General features: G+C 42.7%; 1 protein-coding gene across 1 annotated transcript; it reads left to right on the forward strand.

Annotated features, from left to right (window-relative positions):
- Positions 1-220: 220 nt before the first annotated feature.
- Positions 221-5,860, forward strand: LOC311101969 (somatolactin; the record flags this gene model as incomplete). Its single annotated transcript, XM_084143198.1, has 5 exons — positions 221-230; positions 462-652; positions 1,231-1,344; positions 5,170-5,349; positions 5,660-5,860. The coding sequence occupies 5 exons, from the start codon at positions 221-223 to the stop codon at positions 5,858-5,860; spliced, it is 696 nt and encodes a 231-aa protein (XP_083999324.1).
- Positions 5,861-20,745: the final 14,885 nt, after the last annotated feature.

Below are 20,745 nucleotides of genomic sequence, written 5' to 3' on the forward strand. Positions count from 1 at the left end.
GACCAGGCAAAGTCTCTGAAACAGGTAAGGTCCTCTCTCATCTGAATATAATCCATAGTGAACAGAGTATGTTGGATGGGTAAGAACATATCCCCTTACCAAAAACCTACGTGAGACCCCTTCATCCTTTTGCCACATTCATGGCCTGTTGAATCCATATAAAGGTCCTTGGTCCCATCAAAGATGCTAGTAGAAAAACCACTGCCCTGACAGAATGAACATGATTCAAGGTACTTTATACCCCCTTCAGAGAGAATGTAGGATATGATCAATAATAATATGATCAATTTAATAAAATGACTAGAAAGATATTGGACGTATCCTTTTGCTTGCAGTAGGTATTTTGCTAGTAGTGCAATTAGAGAAAAGAACTATAGCCATTGCTGGCTAATTGTATAGCTATATTGGTTCTGGGTATTTTTAATCTGTGTGTGTATGTGTTTGTGTGTGTCTCTACTCAGTCTTGCAGGGTGTTGTGTGGACAGTGCTACTCTGGCCCTGTCTGCTCTCCTTGGGTGTCCCTCTGGAGTGTAAGGATGAGCAGGGCAGCATCACACGCTGTGCCTCCATCTCCAAGGAGAAACTACTGGACCGGGTCATCCAACACGCCGAGCTCATCTACCGTGTCTCTGAGGAGTCCTGCACTCTGTTTGTGAGTACCACACAACTCCTTCGTTCTTCCGACATTTCCAACGTACCTCCTCTAACAGTACCCATTGAAGAAATGTGTTCATTCATATCTGTGTGCATTATATGTGCCCTGTGTTTTGGGGAAGTCCTATGGAAATGCTGTATATACCCTACCAATCCCTTTGCTATGTGCTCCACCAATATAATCAGCACCTTGTAGCTTCAAAGTAGTTTCCCAACTCTCCTCAGGCAAATAATGATTTATGGACGGTATAGAATCAAGACCATACTGATAATGTTGTACTGTGCTGTGCATTCATATTGTGGTTTTCAGTAGCAGGAAAGCCCATACGGTTCCCTTCCATACTGAGAGTAGGGAACCAGCATCGGCTTTGAAATGGAAACATCATGTATCTTCTCGTTATTGGGAAGACACTGCATGAGGCCAACAGATGAGAACACGTTGAAGAACAAAACACCAGCCGCTCTGCTTGTAGCTCAGTTGACAGACGGCTCGTCTCTATTGGCTGGGGTTAGCCGAGCATGAGTCAGTGTTTATCTGCCATGTTGTTCCTTGTTCCCTGTCTGTTTGATACATAGGAGGAGATGTTTGTCCCTTTCCCCATGCGCTCCCAGAGGAACCAGGCAGGATACACGTGTGCCACCAAAGCCTTCGCCATCCCAGGCTCCAAGAGCGAAATCCAGCAGATCTCGGTAAGCAGAAGGGAGCTGGACGCTCCACTGTTTCTCTCTCTCTCTCTCTCTCTCTCTCTCTCTCTCTCTCTCTCTCTCTCTCTCTCTCTCTCTCTCTCTCTCTCTCTCTCTCTCTCTCTCTCTCTCTCTCTCTCTCTCTCTCTCTCTCTCTCTCTCTCTCTCTCTCTCTCTCTCTCTCTCTCTCTCTCTCTCTATCTCTATGTGTTTATTTGGGCTTTTGTCTTCATTTCTGCCAATAGAAATGTCTTCCTTCATTGATTGTGTGTATGATTGTGGAACTCCACACACACACACACACACACACACACACACAGACACACACACACACACACACACACACACACACACACACACACACACACATACACACACGCCTGTGTGTGTAGCCCCAAAACACAAAACAGCATTGGTGGTGCATAGAAACAACTTGTCGCTTAACGTATCAGTGAGTCTTCTGTCTCTGTAGTGCCATTTTCTGTGGTAGATTGTTTTGGCCGATTGAACATAAATTAGGCCTAATTATTCATGAGAAGTCTTGAAAATGTCCCTTGCTACCACCATTATTATTACTATTATTATTATTAATATTATTAATGTATATACACTACCGTTCAAAAGTTTTGGGTCACTTAGAAATGTCCTTGTTTTCGAAAGAAAAACAATTTATTTGTCCATTAAAAGAACATCAAATTGATCCGAAATACAGTGTAGACATTGTTAATGTTGTAAATGGCTATTTTAGCTGGAAACAGCAGATTTTTTATGGAATAGCTACATAGGCGTACAGAGGCCCATTATCAGCAACCATCAGTCCTGTGTTCCTGTGCACGTTGTGTTTGCTCATTAGAAAACCCTTTTGGAATTATTTTAGCACAGCTGAAAACTGTTGTGCTGATTAAAGAAGCAATACAACTGGCCTTCTTGATACTAGTTGAGTATCTGGAGCACCAGCAATTGTGGGTTCGATTACAGGCTCAAAATGGCCAGAAACAAATAACTTTCTTCTGAACTCGTCAATCTATTCTTGTTCTGAAAAATGAAGGCTATTCCATGTGAGAAATTGCCAAGAAACTGAAGATCTCATACAACGCTGTGTACAACTCCCTTCACAGAACAGCGCAAACTGGCATATTAAGAAAAACATACACATTCATCAACATAGAGGTCTCCGATCATTACTCTGAACTGACCAGGGGGGGCCAGAACATCTAATTGCAGAGAGCTCTGTAAGCTGTTCCACATAAAGAAAATAAAAATAAAATAAAAGCAGCTTTACCCAACTCTGTGGAGACCGAAAGGGCCTCCAGTGTTATCCAAGACTGAGACCAGATTTGGTCATTTGTAAGTCTAAATTGAAATAATGATGACAGATACATAGGAAGTTTCTGCATGAGTGCTTTGTAGATAAACACAAGAAAATGCTGCTCTCTCCTTACATACGAAGAGGCCCAACCCACTTTTTGAAAGAAAACACAAAGGTGAGTTCTATAACCATCACCAGTAACAATGGAAAACAGCATCTAAGTGTAGATGCTGCTGCATGCATATAGATAATATCCCTATAATCTAAAATAGACATAAAAATTACCTGGACAATTTCCTTCCTATTAACAAAAGTCATAGATGCTTTGTTTCTGTAAAAGAAACCAACTTTGAACTTCAACTTCTTCACCAGCGGTGACATGTTTTTTAAATGACAGTTTGTCATCAAGCCAGATTAGATTCAATAGTTACCTCTGCAGTGCTTCAACATCAGACTTCAAATGTGAAAAGACTTGGCCAACCAATGGAGCAATGAAATACAACACTGTATCATCTGCATACAAATTAATATAGTGTCTTCGGAAAGTATTCAGACCCGTTGACATTTTCCACATTTTGTTACGTTACAGCCTTATTCTAAAATTGATCAAACATAATACCCCATAATGACAAAGTAAAAACAGGTTTTTAGATGTTTTTTATGCAAATGTGTAAAATAAAATAAAACGTAAATATTACATTTACATAAATATTCAGATCCTTTATTCAGTACTTTGTTGAAGCACCTTTGGCAGTTATTACAACCTTGAATCTTCTTGGGTATGACACTACAAGCTTGGCACACCTGTATTTGGGGAGTTTCTCCCATTCTTCTCTGCAGATCCTCTCAAGCTTTGTCAGGTTGGATAGGGACCGTTGCTGCACAGCTATTTTCAGGTCTCTCCAGAGATGTTAGATCGGGTTCAAGTCCGGGCTCTGGCTGGGCCACTCAAGGACATTCAGAGACTTGTCCCAAAGCCACTCCTGCGTTGTCTTGGCTGTGTGCTTAGGGTCGTTGTCCTGTTGGAAGGTGAACCTTCGCCCCCAGTCTGAGGTCCTGAGTGCTCTGGAGCAGGATTTCATCAAGGACCTCTCTGTACATCCCAACAGCATGATGCTGCCACCACCATGCTTCACCGTAAGGATGGTGCCAGGTTTCCTCCAGACGTGACGCTTGGCATTCAGGCGAAATAGTTCAATCTTGGTTTCATCAGACCAGAGAATCTTGTTTCTCATGGTTTGAGAGTCTTTAGGTGCCTTTTGGCAAACTCCAAGTGGGCTGTCATGTGCCTTTTACTGAGGAGAGGCTTCCGTCTGGCCACTCTACCATAAAGGTCTGATTGGTGGAGTGCTGCAGAGATGGTTGTCCTTCTGGAAGGTTCTCCCACCTCCACAGAGAAACTCTAGAGCTCTGTCAGAGTGACCATCAGCTTCTTGGTCACATCCCTGACCAAGGCCCTTTCTCCCCCGATTGCTCAGTTTGGCTGGGTGGCCAGCTCAAGGAAAAGTCTTGATGGTTCCAAACATTGTCCATTTAAGAATGATGGAGGCCACTGTGTTCTTGGGGACCTACAATGCTGCAAAAATGTTTTGGTACCCTTCCCCAGATCTGTGCCTCAACATAATCCTGTCTTGGAGCTCTACGGACAATTCCTTCGACCTCGTGGCTTGGTTTTTGCCACTGTGGGACCTTATATAGACGGGTGTGTGCCTTTCCAAATCATGTCCAATCAATTGAATTTACCACAGGTGGACTCCAATCAAGTTGTAGAAACATCTCAAGGATGATCAATGGAAACAGGATGCACCTGAGCTCAATTTCGAATCTCATAGTAAAGGGGTTGAATACTTATGTAAATACATATTTTTCTAAAATATGTATTTAATACATTTGCAAAATGTTCTACAAACCTGTTTTTGCTTTGTCATTATGGGGTATTGTGTGTAGATTGCTGAGGATTTGTATTTATTTAATCCATTGAAGAATAAGGCTGTAACGTATTAAAATGTGGAAAAAGTCAAGGGGTTTGAATACTTTCCAAAGACACTGTATATAAACGTCCAGGTCGGAAGATTTGGCTTGCTCAAACATGCATCTCTATAATTATTATTCTACAATGTACAAATGGCAAGGGCAATGCTGTGAGTTTGAAGCATTGAGACGATAATTGTTCACTCCTGTAACTGCTAGCTGAATACCAGATCCCCTTCAGCTAATTTCTGACCTCACATTCTACACTGAATGACAACAAGTTTAACTGAGTACAGAAAACCCCTTTCCTTGTACTTTTAACACTTGTTTCTGTCAGATATATCAGTGACTTTACTGTTGAAGGTATTGCCTCTGTGCCTCTGTGATTTGAGGGTCATTATTTTTAGCTTAATAGTTACATGACTATACTAAAACTGCACAATAGCACAAATTCAAATCAATCCTTTCTAATATACAGTACTGTTCAATACACAATAGTCACAAGTCACAATACTCAAACTGTACTCCTTAACATAAACTGTGTTGTGCAGGACAAGTGGCTCCTCCACTCTGTCCTAATGCTGGTCAAGTCCTGGATTGAGCCATTGGTGTACCTGCAAACCACCTTAGATCGCTATGACGACGCCCCCGACACTCTACTCAACAAGACCAAATGGGTGTCAGAAAAACTCCTTAGTTTGGAGCAAGGAGTGGTGGTCCTCATCAGGAAGGTACTTCAGCATCAGCAGTTACTCTAATACTTGTAGCTTTTAGGCATTTTCTCCTTTAGACCAATGCATTTTCACACAATGCAAATCCATTAGCACTAATTTGCTCACATCTCTTTCTCCTCTATGTATGCCTAATTTCCTTGACTTCACCTCTCTCTCTCTCTCTCTCTCTCTCTCTCTCTCTCTCTCTCTCTCTCTCTCTCTCTCTCTCTCTCTCTCTCTCTCTCTCTCTCTCTCTCTCTCTCTCTCTCTCTCTCTCTCTCTCCCCATCCCCCTGTCTATTCTGTCCTGTCCTTCCTGTTTACTATAGATGCTGGACGACGATATGCTGACCACCTCCTACTACGAGCAGGTTGTGGCTCCGTATGACCTGCAGCCTGAGGTGCTGGAGTCAGTTCTGAGGGACTACACTCTCCTCAGCTGCTTCAAGAAGGACGCCCACAAGATGGAGACCTTCCTCAAGCTCCTCAAGTGTCGCCAGACTGACAAATACAGCTGTTTCCATTACTAGAGAACAACTATTCCCACCCCATTCAAACCCCTACTATTGTATGGACTTAACAAGACACTACCCCCCATAATGAGGCTAGCGTTAAAAAAACATCCTCCCTGCTTCTGGTGCCCCCACATTTGCCATAAACACATAGTGAGGTCGACTGATATAACCACTGCCTTAGGGTGTCTAACCTCGTGCCTGGTTCAATACAGAATGTTAGCAACTGACTGTTTCCAAACATTTTCGTACGTGCACCACTAAGTAGGTGTAATGGTTTGCCACTTTTTTAGAAAAGCTGCATTTGATATTTTCCTCTATATTTTTTTAACCTGGCAAGATGATTTGCATCTTGCTATGTAAAAATAAATAAAAAAAAGCCATATTTTGCGATTTATTTCAATTTCCTTTGTTCTTTAGTGGAGTTTGTGTTCCTCCCTGGTTCTGCACTGTTTTGATTATTTCTGTGGCCCCTTGTGTATTCGGAGACATTCTGTTCTTCTTGTTGAGCTGGCTTCACCTCTGCATTAGTGAAATGAAACACACTCGGTAGGAGACGGGACTCAAAGGAAGAGCAGACGATACAGACAAAGAGAAGGTCTGGAGATATTCTGACAGGGAGAGAAGAGATAAGAAAAATTTTTGTAGGACAGGATATGAATTAGCATTATTTTTAATTATTCCCATACCAGATTGTGTTTATCTCAAAATTACACAGAGGTCAGAATGAGGTCTTAAGTAAGGACTATTTTTAGAGTGTAAAATACCTTGATGATGCGTGTAACTGGCAAGACCAAAATAGGAAACACATTTTTTCATGATAATCACAAAACATTTCCCAGAATTTATGGACCTGCTTATATTCAGCAATCATACTTTTTGTAGATTTGATGGACAGTTGATGTGTCTTTATTATTTTAAATGGAACATTGGTGGAGGGTTAGCATGAAACTGTTCCATTGGTCCTATAGTAATGCTTAGCAAAGAGTAGAGGTATCCATGTGCCATAAACAAATGAAAGGCCATAACCATCAGTAACTGAAGAGTTGCAAGAAGGGAATTTTCTCTGATCTGAAATATTGACTTTGTGAGAGTGCTTTTGGTCAAAGATATGGTTCAAAAGATATGGTTCAATTACCCTTCTTAGCTATGACAGAGAAGCCAAAGGAAGTATCTCTGAAGGACGACGAAATGGAAGAGAGAAAAAAACTGTCTGACACACAGATTAATTACAAACTTGGATTTAAAGCTCCTGTATGCAACCCCAACGCACCATTTTAAACACATTGTCTAGAGTTTTTTTTTTCCTATGGCAACATTGATGGTCTGTTATTAAGGAAAACATTGCAACGGTGGAAAGGGGTACACTGCCCACCACCCCTGCGTTATAACCCATTATCGCTCCACCTAATACTAAAGGATATCTGGTTTCAGAAGAATTACTCACCTTTTCTGCTGTAAGAGCTCAAAGCTTCCCTTACAGTAACTAGGCAATGTGTTCCTTGGAAATGTCTCAGTTGTAAAATTATCTGTAGATAATAATTATGTGTATTTCAAGCCACGTTACCAAAATACGGCTTTACTAGAAAGGCACAGTACGTTTGTGATTATCAATAAAGACAATAGTTTATGTTGCAAATTTAATATTATGTAAATGATGTTTCATTTTATTGTTGTGTTGATATGACTTTTTTGGACTACATCAGTGGTTTCCAAACAGAGGGGTTGGCAGGGGGGGCCCGACTGTTCCTTTTTTCCCTTCTTTTTTGTTGTTGATTTTGCTGTAATGTTTGAGTCACTCAGATATCTCATGAACACACATAAGACATGGCAAAATGTGTAGAATTGCAGGAAATGAGCTTTAAAACTGGGGGGGAGGGGGATGTTCCCCAATGATGAAAGGTAGGCCCAAGTGAAAAGGTTTGGGAACTGCTGGACTATGTGATTGCCCTCTCCTTCCCACCCCATTGCACCAGGTGGCAGCAGTGCTCTGTCATTTGACCTGAGAAGATTGCAGTTTGCTCAATCCACTTAAAATATACCCTTTGATCTAGGCATACATGTAACTTAATATGCGTCCTATTGAAAGCAAAATGTAAATGTAGCAGTGGAATGCTGATGTGTAATAGAGCTGGACACGTGCTTTTGAACATTTGACACACATTTCACGCAAACATAATTTAGCCTGCTGTTTCAGGAAGGAAGGAAAGTGAGATACATTGCAACATGAAATCATATTCATAGGAACTAGTATGGGCCCTCTCTCTGCATGTACAGTGCCTTCAGAAAGTATTCAAACCCCTTGGCTTTTTCCACATTTTGTTACGTTACAGCCTTCTTCTAAAATGGACTAAATAATTTTTTCCCCCTCATCAATCTACACACAATACCCCATTACGACAAAGCAAAAACAGCTTAAAAAAAACAGAAATATCACATTTACATAAGTATTCAGACCCTTTAGTCAGTACTTAGTTGAAGCACCTTTGGCAGTGATTACAGCCTTGAGTCTTCTTGGGTATGACACTACAATCTTGGAACCTTCGTCCCAGTCTGAGGTCCTGAGCACTCTGGAACAGGTTTTCATCAATGATCTCTCTGTACTTTACTCTTTTCATCTTTCCCTCAATCCTGACTAGTCTCCCAGTCCCTGAAAAACATCTCCACAGCATGATGCTGCCACCACTATGCTTCACCGTGGGAATGGTGCCAGGTTTCCTCCAGACGTGACGCTTGGCATTCAGGCCAAAGAGTTCAATCTTGGTTTCATCAGACCAGGCAGCCAGCTATTGGACCAGTCTTGGTGGTTCCAAACTTCTTCCATTTAAGAATGATGAAGGCACTGTATTCTTGGGGACTTTCAATGCTGCAGAAATGTTTTGGTACCCTTCCCCAGATCTGTACCTCGACACAATTCTGTCTTGGAGCTCTATGGACAATTCCTTCGACCTCATGGCTTGGTTTTTGCTCTGATATGCACTGTCAACTGTGGGACCTTATATAGACAGGTGTGTGCCTTTCCAAATCATTTCCAATCAATTAAATTTACCACAGGTGGACTCCAATCAAGTTGTAAAAACATCTCAAGGATGATCAATGGAAACAGGATGCCCCTGAGCTCAATTTCGAGTCTCGTAGCAAAGGGTCTGAAAACTTACAGTTGAAGTCGGAAGTTTACATACACTTAGGTTGGAGTCATTAATACTCGTTTTTCAATCACTCCACAAATTTCTTGTTAACAAACTATAGTTTTGGCAAGTTGGTTAGAACATCTACTTTCCAACAATTGTTTACAGACAGATTATTTCAATTATAATTCACTGTATCACAATTCCAGTGGTTCAGAAGTTTACATACAATAAGTTGACTGTGCCTTTAACCAGCTTGAAAAAATCCAAAAAATTATGTCATGGCTTTACAAGCTTCTGATAGGTTAATTGACATCATTTCAGTCAATTGGACGTGTACATTTACATTTACATTTTAGTCATTTAGCAGACGCTCTTATCCAGAGCGACTTACAGTTAGTACCTGTGGATGTAGTTCAAGGTCTCCCTTCAAACTCAGTGCCTCTTTGCTTGGCATCATGGGAAAATCAAAAGAAATCAGCCAAGACCTCAGAAAAATTATTGTAGACCTACACAAGTCTGTTTCATCCTTGGGAACAATTTCCAAACGCCTGAAGGTACCACATTCATCTGTACAAACAATAGTACACAACTATAAACACCATGGGACCACGCAGCCGTCATACCGCTCAGGAAGGAGACGCATTCTGTCTCCTAGAGATGAACGTACTTTGGTGTGAAAAGTGCAAATCAATCCCAGAACAACAGCAAAGGACCTTGTGAAGATGCTGGAGAAAACAGGTACATAAGTATCTATATCCACAGTAAAACGAGTCCTATATCAACATAACCTGAAAGGCCGCTCAGCAAGGAAGAAGCCACTTCTCCAAAACCGCCATAAAAAAGCCAGACTACGGTTTACAACTGCACATGGGGACAAATATCATATTTTCTGGAGAAATGTCCTCTGTTCTGATGAAACAAAAATAGAACTGTTTGGCCATAATGACCATCGTTATGTTTGGAGGAAAAAGGGGGTATCTTGCAAGCCGAAGAACACATTCCCAACCGTGAAGCACAGGGGTGGCAGCATCATGCTGTTGGGGTGCTTTGCTGCAGGAGGGACTGGTGCACTTCACAAAATAGATGGCATCATGAGGAAGGAAAATTATGTGGATATATTGAAGCAACATCTCAAGACATCAGTCAGGAAGTTAAAGCTTGGTCGCAAATGGGTCTTCCAAATGGACAATGACCCCAAGCATACTTCCAAAGTTGTGGCAAAATGGCTTAAGGACAACAAAGTCAAGGTATTGGAGTGGCCATCACAAAGCCCTGAACCCAATCCTATAGAAAATGTGTGGGCAGAACTGAAAAACCGTGTGCGAGCAAGGAGGCCTACAAACCTGACTCAGTTACACCAGCTCTGTCAGGAGAAATTCACCCAACTTATTGTGGGAAGCTTGTGGAAGGCTACCCAAAACGTTTGACCCAAGTTAAACAATTTAAAGGCAATGCTACCAAATACTAATTGATTGTATGTAAACTTCTGACCCACTGGGAATGTGATGAAAGAAATAAAAGCTGAAATAAATCATTCTCTCTACTATTATTCTGACATTTCACATTCTTAAAATAAAGTGGTGATCCTAACTGACCTAAGACAGGGCATTTTTACTAGGATTAAATGTCAGGAATTGTGAAAAACTGGGTTTAAATGTATTTGGCTAAGGTGTATGTAAACTTCCGACTTCAACTGTATGTAAATAAGGTATTTATTTTTGTTATTTTTTATACATTTGCAAACATTTCTAAAAACCTATTTTTGCTTTGTCATTATGGGGTATTGGTTGTAGCTTGATGTATTTGTATTTATTGAATCCATTTTAGAATATATATAGCTGTAACGTAACAAAATGTGGAAAAAGTCAAAGGGTCTGAATACTTTCCAAATGCACTGTATATACTGTATATTTTAGATTCAGACAGAATTTGTCTCACAGCTTCAAGTTCTCAGAGACGCTCCTGTAGAGGACACTTGACAAGGGGTTTGAGCATGCTTATGAGGAAATAACTTTATCCCTCACAGGAAAACTCCGGACTGCAGCAGTGGCTCTGGTTGTGAGTGATGAATTGCCAAAATAAAGAAGCAGAAGTTCTATTAGTCTCTCTGGAAAATGGGCCTAAAATAGGCGGTCCTTATTGTTTGTTCCTGTTTACACCCAACATCACACTAGCAAGGAGAAACACAATAAAGGAAGAGGCCAACAAAGACGGTTGTTCCTCATCTGGGTTTCCTGTCAGTAATACAATCCTCTACGAGTGTCTTCTCATCTATAGCTCCTCCACGTCAATAACACCCCAGCTCCCTTTATCACAAAGATGTAAATCAGCCAGCGGTTGTCACAGAGAATCAAGTGTCAGCGTGGCAAGGGTTTTGCAGACAGGATGTTGCGGTGGGGCCTAGTGTCAGCAATGTCAGGTTCAGCTTCCTGTGCCCTAATCACTGAAGTATGGGGGCCTAGGCCTCGGGTTGCCTGCCCTACACACCACCACCACCCAGGCCCCCCATCCACTGACAACACCCAGGGAGCAGTAGACCAGCCCCTCACCCCCACCCGCTCCCCAGGCTTTGCAGACATACATATTAAAAATCTGCTCTAATTGACTGAGGGTGGAGGGGGGCCTAGATGATTTCACAGTCTAACTATTATAACCCGAGGTAAGGAAATCCAGACTGCTGGGATGAGAGAGAGAGAGAGAGAGAGAGAGAGAGAGAGAGAGAGAGAGAGAGAGAGAGAGAGAGAGAGAGAGAGAGAGAGAGAGAGAGAGAGAGAGAGAGAGAGAGAGAGAGAGAGAGAGAGAGAGAGAGAGAGAGAGAGAGAGAGATCAAGGGAGAACATGGATTGCTGGAAGGCAGGTAGTTGGAAGATGAAGTTTGGAGCTAGAGCTGGACCTGGCTTGATATGGAATGAAGCCTCGGTATGAAGTCCTTGAGCCTCTGTTGGCTCCCACACAGTGCACTGCTTTCATGTACTCCTCAGACCGACAGCTTGGAGAGCCCCAAACAGTCTCCAACCCTCCCAAGATTCCTCAAACTTTGAGCTCTGAGTAGCTTATTTTCTTTTTGCATGCCTTAATGATACAGTGGGGAAAAAAAGTATTTAGTCAGCCACCAATTGTGCAAGTTCTCCCACTTAAAAAGATGAGAGAGGCCTGTAATTTTCATCATAGGTACACGTCAACTATGACAGACAAATTGAGAAAAGAAAATCCAGAAAATCACATTGTAGGATTTTTAATGAATTTATTTGCAAATTATGGTGGAAAACAAGTATTTGGTCACCTACAAACAAGCAAGATTTCTTGCTCTCACAGACCTGTAACTTCTTCTTTAAGAGGCTCCTCAGTCCTCCACTCGTTACCTGTATTAATGGCACCTGTTTGAACTTGTTATCAGTATAAAAGACACCTGTCCACAACCTCAAACAGTCACACTCCAAACTCCACTATGGCCAAGACCAAAGAGCTGTCAAAGGTCACCAGAAACAAAATTGTAGACCTGCACCAGGCTGGGAAGACTGAATCTGCAATAGGTAAGCAGCTTGGTTTGAAGAAATCAACTGTGGGAGCAATTATTAGGAAATGGAAGACATACAAGACCACTGATAATCTCCCTCGATCTGGGGCTCCACGCAAGATCTCACCCCGTTGGGTCAAAATGATCAGAAGAACGGTGAGCAAAAATCCCAGAACCACACGGGGGGACCTAGTGAATGACCTGCAGAGAGCTGGGACCAAAGTAACAAAGCCTACCATCAGTAACACACTACGCCGCCAGGGACTCAAATCCTGCAGTGCCAGACGTGTCCCCCTGCTTAAGCCAGTACATGTCCAGGCCCATCTGAAGTTTGCTAGAGTGCATTTGGATGATCCAGAAGAGGATTGGGAGAATGTCATATGGTCAGATGAAACCAAAATATAACTTTTTGGTAAAAACTCAACTCGTCGTGTTTGGAGGACAAAGAATGCTGAGTTGCATCCAAAGAACACCATACCTACTGTGAAGCATGGGGGTGGAAACATCATGCTTTGGGGCTGTTTTTCTGCAAAGGGACCAGGACGACTGATCCGTGTAAAGGAAAGAATGAATGGGGCCATGTATTGTGAGATTTTGAGTGAAAACCTCCTTCCATCAGCAAGGGCATTGAAGATGAAATGTGGCTGGGTCTTTCAGCATGACAATGATCCCAAACACACCGCCCGGGCAACGAAGGAGTGGCTTCGTAAGAAGCATTTCAAGGTCCTGGAGTGGCCTAGCCAGTCTCCAGATCTCAACCCCATAGAAAATCTTTGGAGGGAGTTGAAAGTCTGTGTTGCCCAGCGACAGCCCCAAAACATCACTGCTCTAGAGGAGATCTGCATGGAGGAATGGGCCAAAATACCAGCAACAGTGTGTGAAAACCTTGTGAAGACTTACAGAAAACGTTTGACCTGTGTCATTGCCAACAAAGGGTATATAACAAAGTATTGAGAAACTTTTGTTATCGACCAAATACTTATTTTCCACCATAATTTGTAAATAAATAAATAAAAAATCCTACAATGTGATTTTCTGGATTTTTTTTTCTCATTTTGTCTGTCATAGTTGATGTGTACCTATGTTGAAAATTACAGGCCTCTCTCATCTTTTTAAGTGGGAGAACTTGCACAATTGGTGGCTGACACATTTTTTTTTTTCCCCACTGTACATCTGGTCTGAAAAGCAATGGCAAGAACTTGTCATTTGATGTGTTTGTGTGTCTATGTGTGTAGAAAAAGAGAGCAGGGAGGTGCAGGGAGGGGGAAGGGTGTTCAATTGCACCTCATGTTCTGACAGCCGAACTGCAGCTCTTCGTTACAAAGCCATTTCTATCACACCACCACAGACCAGAGGGAATGTGACTCAGGCAATGAAAGAATGACAGAGGGCTTCTTATCTTCCCTCCAAGAACCCAGGACCACTGGGGCTGCAGCACGCGGAGCTGTCAGACAACACTGTGTGTGTGTGTGTATGTGTGTGTGGTGAAAAGGTCCAAACCGCCCCACCAACCCCATTTCTTCCCTGGGGGCGTCTCAGGGAGGCTGCATGTACGTGTTAGTGGAGGTGAGGTCAGGAGGTCAGGAGGTCACGGGGTCAAGCCCCTCCTAACCATTCCAATGTGTTGGGAGATGTCAAGCCGTGTCCGTCAGGTTGTAACAGCAGGCTAGGGTTTCACCCAGGAAAGCTGCTAGTAAGAAAAGGGAGATCGGGGGGGTGGCTTAGAACAAAGTGAAGTCAGTGAAACATGTTGAAAGCCTATAATGATCCTCTGTTAAGGCCGTGAGTGAGGTTTGGTGTGACACATTGGTCAAGGAAATGATTTGAATGTACATGACAAATCATGCATTACAAGAATGACATACAGTAGCATAATGCAAAAGATGGTCAAATATCATCTTGCTTCCATTGTTTTTTTGTTTTATCTCCAAGGCAACCTGTATGTACTGTTTTCTTTCACATTGCCATTGTGTAATGTCATTTATAAGAAGCAGTGTGTACCACAATGGTGCAAAACAGTTTTTTGTTTGTTTTTAATCGCAGGAAATGGATGGGCATGCTGAAACCGGCCCTGTGGGTGTCCCCTATTTGTAGTTTGTGGTGAGTGCGGCGAACTGCAGGATTTATTCCACAAGGAAATGAGGCGATTACCCAGGAGGGTGCAGGGAATGGGCTATGGGCTGTGAACTCAGCGGGGTAGGGACCATCAATCGTCCTCACGTGAAGCCCTGGCCTCTGTCCACTGTTCTGCTGGTCCACTCTCTTATCCTGCGCTACATTCCCATGGCACGAATAGAAAAAGGTAGGAAAGAAACCTCAAACTTATAGATGGACTCAGATTTACTGTCATAGTGTCTGAGTTACTGACATGAAGTCTCACAAATCTCTAGCTTGAGAAGGCTAACTCGAGAAAGTATCACTAACTAGAGAAGGTTAATAATTTTAGGAAGCATACACAGTGGTAGCACATAAACTGGGGTCAAAGGTTACTGGAGAGTAGTGTCCATTATCTACTCAGTGCCACTGAATGGACAGGTTAACTTTTTTCATCAACATAACATTTTATTTGTTTATTTGGATCCCCATTAACTTTTGCAGAAGCAGCAGCTACTCTTCCTGGAGTCCATACAAAACATGACATGTAACAAAATACTTATACACTGATAGACAAGGACAGTCACAGAAATGTAACATACAATGATATACAAATAATATAACAAACAAAACGATACTATTACAATTGAATCCTTTGTATAAGCCTTTGTGCATTTAGAGTCTTACACTCATGAATGAACCAACTAGTACATTTGTGTATTTCTGTAAGACTGTTCAGCTTTTTCCATATGGTACCAGTTCAGGTTAAAGAACGCTAGCTGTTTTAAAGCAGGAAGCCTCTGTCACATCCACTTAGCATTGTCATGGATATATAAAAAGAAAAAAATAACATGCTTCACTTCTGTATCTAAACCAAATGGCCTGGAACAAACGTTCTCACTTAGAGAAAGAAAACAGAAAGGCGGACAGATGCCAAAAGAAGCTGAGCTTAAATCAATGCAATTTCCTCCCCTCACTTCTCTGGCCAGAGGAAGCTTTGGAGTTTTCCAGCCTTTTTTTCCTCCTCTGAGATAAAAATTGCAATGCACATAGTAGGACTGAGGTAGCGGGTGGGGGCTGAATGGGTGGCAGTGGGGCGGAGGGGGATATATTTGCCTGTCTGCCAGGATGCTCTGTGTTTTTTTTTAGATCAGGACACAAGCATTAAAATCTAGTGCTATTCTCCCACTTCAGGAAGCTCTGCTGCCACAACTTCAAATATAATCATTTCCTTTTTGGAAAGAGGGAGGATTATCCCAGTGTATATGGCTTTTGTTTATTTATTTATTTCTGTCTTGAAAGAAAAGCATTGGAGAAAAGGGGGGATAGCTGATACTAAATTGTTGGACCTTTAGCCTTTGATCTTAAATGAGTTTTGACAGGTGTGTTGCTAAATTCAGGTACGGTTTAGGGATTAAGCCTAGCTGACTCTATCCCTGGTGAGGCTCCATGGAGGTGGGTTGGGAAGGGACAGTCACAGCCCCCTCCCTACTCAGCCGGGCCTCTCTCAATAAAACAGCAATACTGGGAGCTGTCAATACTCTGAACAACACAATTCACTGAACATGTATGCAAAGAATCACGACCTCTTATTCCAAATGTGTGGATCGTGCTTTTATACTTTTTTCGTATTAGAATGTAATTGATAGGGACATCATATTAGGGGGAAATCAAATAGAGAATGTGATTTAAAAACATAATACTATCAATGTGAATATATGCTCTCATCACAGGAGGTTGGTGGCACCTTAATTGGGGAGGACTGGTTTGTGGTAATGGCTGGAGCAGCATAAGTGGAATGGTATAAAATACATCAAACACATGGTCTCCATGTGTTTGATGCCATTCCGTTTGCTCTGTTCCAGTCATTATTATGAACCATCCTCCCCTCAGTAGCATCCACTGGCTCTCATAATACTGACAATACTAAGAAATGGAAAGAAGAACCACAAAAAGGTTATGTGGGTTGTTTTATAATCAGTGAATAGAATAGTAGTCATTGGGTCTCCAATAATATAACATCTCAGGTTTTTAGGGTAAGACAACACTTTGAACACATTGCAATGGTTTCAGCTAGAAAGAGTTGCAGAAAATGTAATGATATTATGTCCTCTCAATTTGACTGGATCTCCACTGGGACGGTCTGTGTAGCCACTCTCATTCATTCATGCTCATGAACGTTTTGAATTACTTATTGTTTACTTGTTGTGGTTTCCCTGCTCTAACCCCGAATTTGTGGCTTCCTCACATCTCCCCCACAGCTGACCAGCCTTGTCTCTGCGGTCTCAACCCCTCCGAGTAGACCATGGTGTTCCCGCTCCCAACATGCTGTGTGGGGTTGCAGCACATACTGTAGACACACTGCCTTACCAAACCTGAAGGGTCTGTGGGACCAGGGATTTGTAGGCCAAAACTATCACCTCCATACAACCCAGTGTTGGTCTTGGACGTGTTTCCATCAACAGTGGGAAAGTGAAGGCAGGGTGCGAGATCTGCTCCCCTTAGACTCAGATTATAAATACAGACATTATGTCAGTGGCATGGTGTGGCGGGGGTGGGAGAGAGGTGAACCTGGGAGGGAGGGAGGGAGAGAGAAGCCCAGTCTGGTCCTAGGAGAGATGCCTTGTCTGGGCAGAGGAGAGGAGTGTGGGCCGGGGTGGTAGAATAGGGTTGCCAGAAAACAGAGTGACCATATATTTACATTAGGCCTGGCTCACTAGAGACCCTGGTACAGATGTTAAACAGAGAGAGAGATAGGCTGTGAATAGGTGGTTGTTCAGACTGACGAAGTCAGGAAGTCCAGAGAGAAGATACCTCTACTGAACTGGACACTGGAGGTCGGATGAGGAACTGGAGCTAGACTCTGAGCAAAGTTGAGGTGTTTGGGGTTGGGAGGGGGATGTATGTTTGTGGGGTGGGAAAGGAGAGAGGTGGACCGCAGGCTTTGTGTCTGAGCCTGTCTGATAAACGTCAGACAGTAAATCAGAGAGGGAGTGGAACGCGCAGTGGCTGGGCTGTCACTGTGGCTACACAAGTTCGACCCAGCACCTGCTCTACACAGTAACGGCCATACTGTACAACTGTACACATCACAGATACATCTAGAACTGAAGCAGCATCCACCCTCCTAGAGACATTCAGAACAGGCAGTCCTTCTCAATGGTTGTGTTGATGACTGCATGTTCAAACGGAACCTGTTATCTGATAACTTATTTTCACTTGGCATGTGGAGATAACAGCGAGGATATAGACAATAAGTTGTATTTTGGGAATGATTTGAGGGCCAGTGGATTAGAAAAGCGTCTGGCTCCGGTATTAACTAAAGCCTCGCTGCTCTCCTGTCCTCGCATTCCTTTATTTATTTATTACTCTCTGCCTATTGTTCATGCGCTGTGGCGTGGACGCAGCTTCCTGGATTCCTGCTCAGCGAGGCGAAGGCCGGCGCTCCGACTCCCTGCCAAGACACCTTATCTGGACCTGGCAGCCTGAAAACAGGATGGGAGAGGACAGAGGGGCTGACTGTATGGGGATAGGGGGCTGGAGGGGATAAGGCTACAGGAGAGAGGCATGGTGGTCTGATGGTGGTCTGCCCTTTAACACTGGGGGGGGTTGGGGTTCAGAGAGGTCTGTGGTGTCCATTCACAAGCCTCGCTCTCTCTCTAACGTGATGAATGAGTGAGATCTCAGCTCATCCTCAGCCAGCTGTAGCCCTCAGTCCTGTAGGGAGAGGTTCACTAGTTTGGACTGATCCCAGGCCAGACACACCAGCTAGCCAAACACACAGGAGCCAAACACAGGTCTTTACAAGGCAGCCGTCTAATTAAAGGGACATAATAAACACTGTGCTGTTGTTTGTTTGTCTGTGAGATGGATCAACACCTCCCCCTGTTTTGGACTGATACATTGTCTCTTTTCAAGGCCCAGTCATTGTTGTTTTTGTTTACGTTTTGGTTCTCACTTCTCACTTTGATATGAAATCGATATGATGAGTGAATGAGATGTAGACCTACTGTTCAAAGTTCACTCTGTCGCTTCGACATCTAGTTAATTTGATGTTCTGTGTGAAGCTATCAAGTCACAATGAAAGCCCAGAAAGAGAAAGGCAGGGATAGGGGATTTGTAGAGGGTTTGGGGATGAGCAGTCAAAGTGAAAGAGGCTTGGCACATGTTGAATCAGAAGCAGTGAAAATGCACAGTCTCCTGAGCCCATGGGCTTAGACTTCAGGATGAAAATATGTGAGCTATCTTCAAGATGATGTTTTAACCATTACTTGGTTCATGAATTTTTCTGCATTATCTGTTTTAGGTGCAATCAGTCATTTACAATTTCCAGGTATATTTATATCATGTATAATTTCAGATGTTATGTGCATAAAAACAATCTGCTTTACTCATTATATTTACGTTTTACGTTTTAGTAAGAGACACTTATCCAGAGCGATTTACAATCAGTGCATTACAACAAAGGAGGTGAAAGAACCAGAAATTATAATATGTTCCTTATTACTCAGCTGCGACAAACACTAAATAACGCACTTTGTCCATCAGTAAAAAATTTAAATAAAAAAAAGATCCTATTCTCTCTACTTTGAAGCACATGCGATGATCTAGGTTACCCTACTTTGTTGAAAATTCGCCATAATTACAGTTACGGCTTCAAATAAATATAATTGACGTCAATCCTTAACCTCAGTATGTTTATTACAAAGGTGCATAAATTCTTCTTGCTTTTTATGTAATCAGGGGCTGATTCAGACCTTGGTGTTGCTGACTAACTATACTTTGAGCCGAGAGGTAGCACACAAAAAGAGGCCTTGAGAGTGAGACATTCAACCCCTTCACAGTAGGTCCTCATTCTATATCCAAATCGTGTATATCACCTGCCTCTGGACCGACGTGAAGCAACTCCCCAGGAAATTGCTTTTGTTGCAGCTGGCAGGCAGGCGTGCATTTTGGAAGGACGGTGTAGCACAGGATAGCCAGGGGAGTTTACTTTACCAGCGAATCTGGGACACTTGGAACCAATTAAAGACGAGAGACCTGCCAGCATTTCTGTCTTTTCTCTCCTTTTTGTACGCTTTTAAATCTTGTTTCCCTCTCTACCTCTCTCTTGTTTAGCCGTGCAGGCAGGGTAGCTTACTTCCACGTTCTATTTGTTTCTGTAGAAGAAGGAGCAGGGAGGGGAAGGTTGGAGTGGTGGGTTGGAGGGGTGAGATATACTAACCCCTGGCTGCTCCGTTGCATCCTGCTGTTTCTACACACACACACACACACAGCTCCACTGTAAGAAGCCTTTCTGATTAACTAGATGTGCACACGCACATGCAAACACACACACACACACATACAAACACACACACACACAGCCTTACTCTCTCTTTAGCACATAGCCCAGCCTCTTACAGTAGAAGAGTCCCAGCAGGGCAGCAGGCATGTGTTTAGGCCTGAGTCTCTCTGTGTCCACAAACAGCCTGTCCCCTTTGCCCACATGATGACATAAAGACAACCAACCATGTCTCAAATAAAAAGACAGGTAGGCTTTGGAATGGCCTTGGAGCATCAACACCTTTTGGAAATATACGTGTATTTATTTTAATCTATGTTTGGAAAGCACTTGCACTGTATGTAATGCCTCCAGCAGGTGGTGTTCTTTATGATCACCTGAAAACAGAAAAACAAACAAACAAAGTGCCAATTTCTCAATGAATATGAGCAGCATTCAACATTCTACTGTACAATGTTGAATAAGAGGTGTTTAGATGTTCCAAGGGGAGACTATATACAGAACAGATCAGAGGAGGCTGGTGGGAGGCACTTTAGGAGGACGGGCTCATTGTATTGGCTGAAATGAATTAAATGGAACGTATCAAACACATCAAACAATTTGGAAACCAAACGTTTGACTCCGTTCCATTGATTCCATTCCAGCCATTACAATGAGCCCGTCATACTATAGCTCCTCCCATCAGCCTCCACTGGAACAGATGAAGCTGTGCATGGTTTGATGTTATAGTGAGAATGAGTGAAATATACAAAGAGAGAGAGTGTGGAGGGATTTAAGGGTGTCTTAAACATTGTCAGGTTAACAGGATGAGCACCTTAATCCACTGCATTTCACACCAGCAGGTTTGCTAATGCACCACAACCCCTCTGCACATGCT

The sequence above is a fragment of the Coregonus lavaretus genome (assembly GCF_964263955.1).
Source record: "Coregonus lavaretus genome assembly, chromosome: 26".
Lineage (NCBI taxonomy): Eukaryota > Metazoa > Chordata > Actinopteri > Salmoniformes > Salmonidae > Coregonus > Coregonus lavaretus.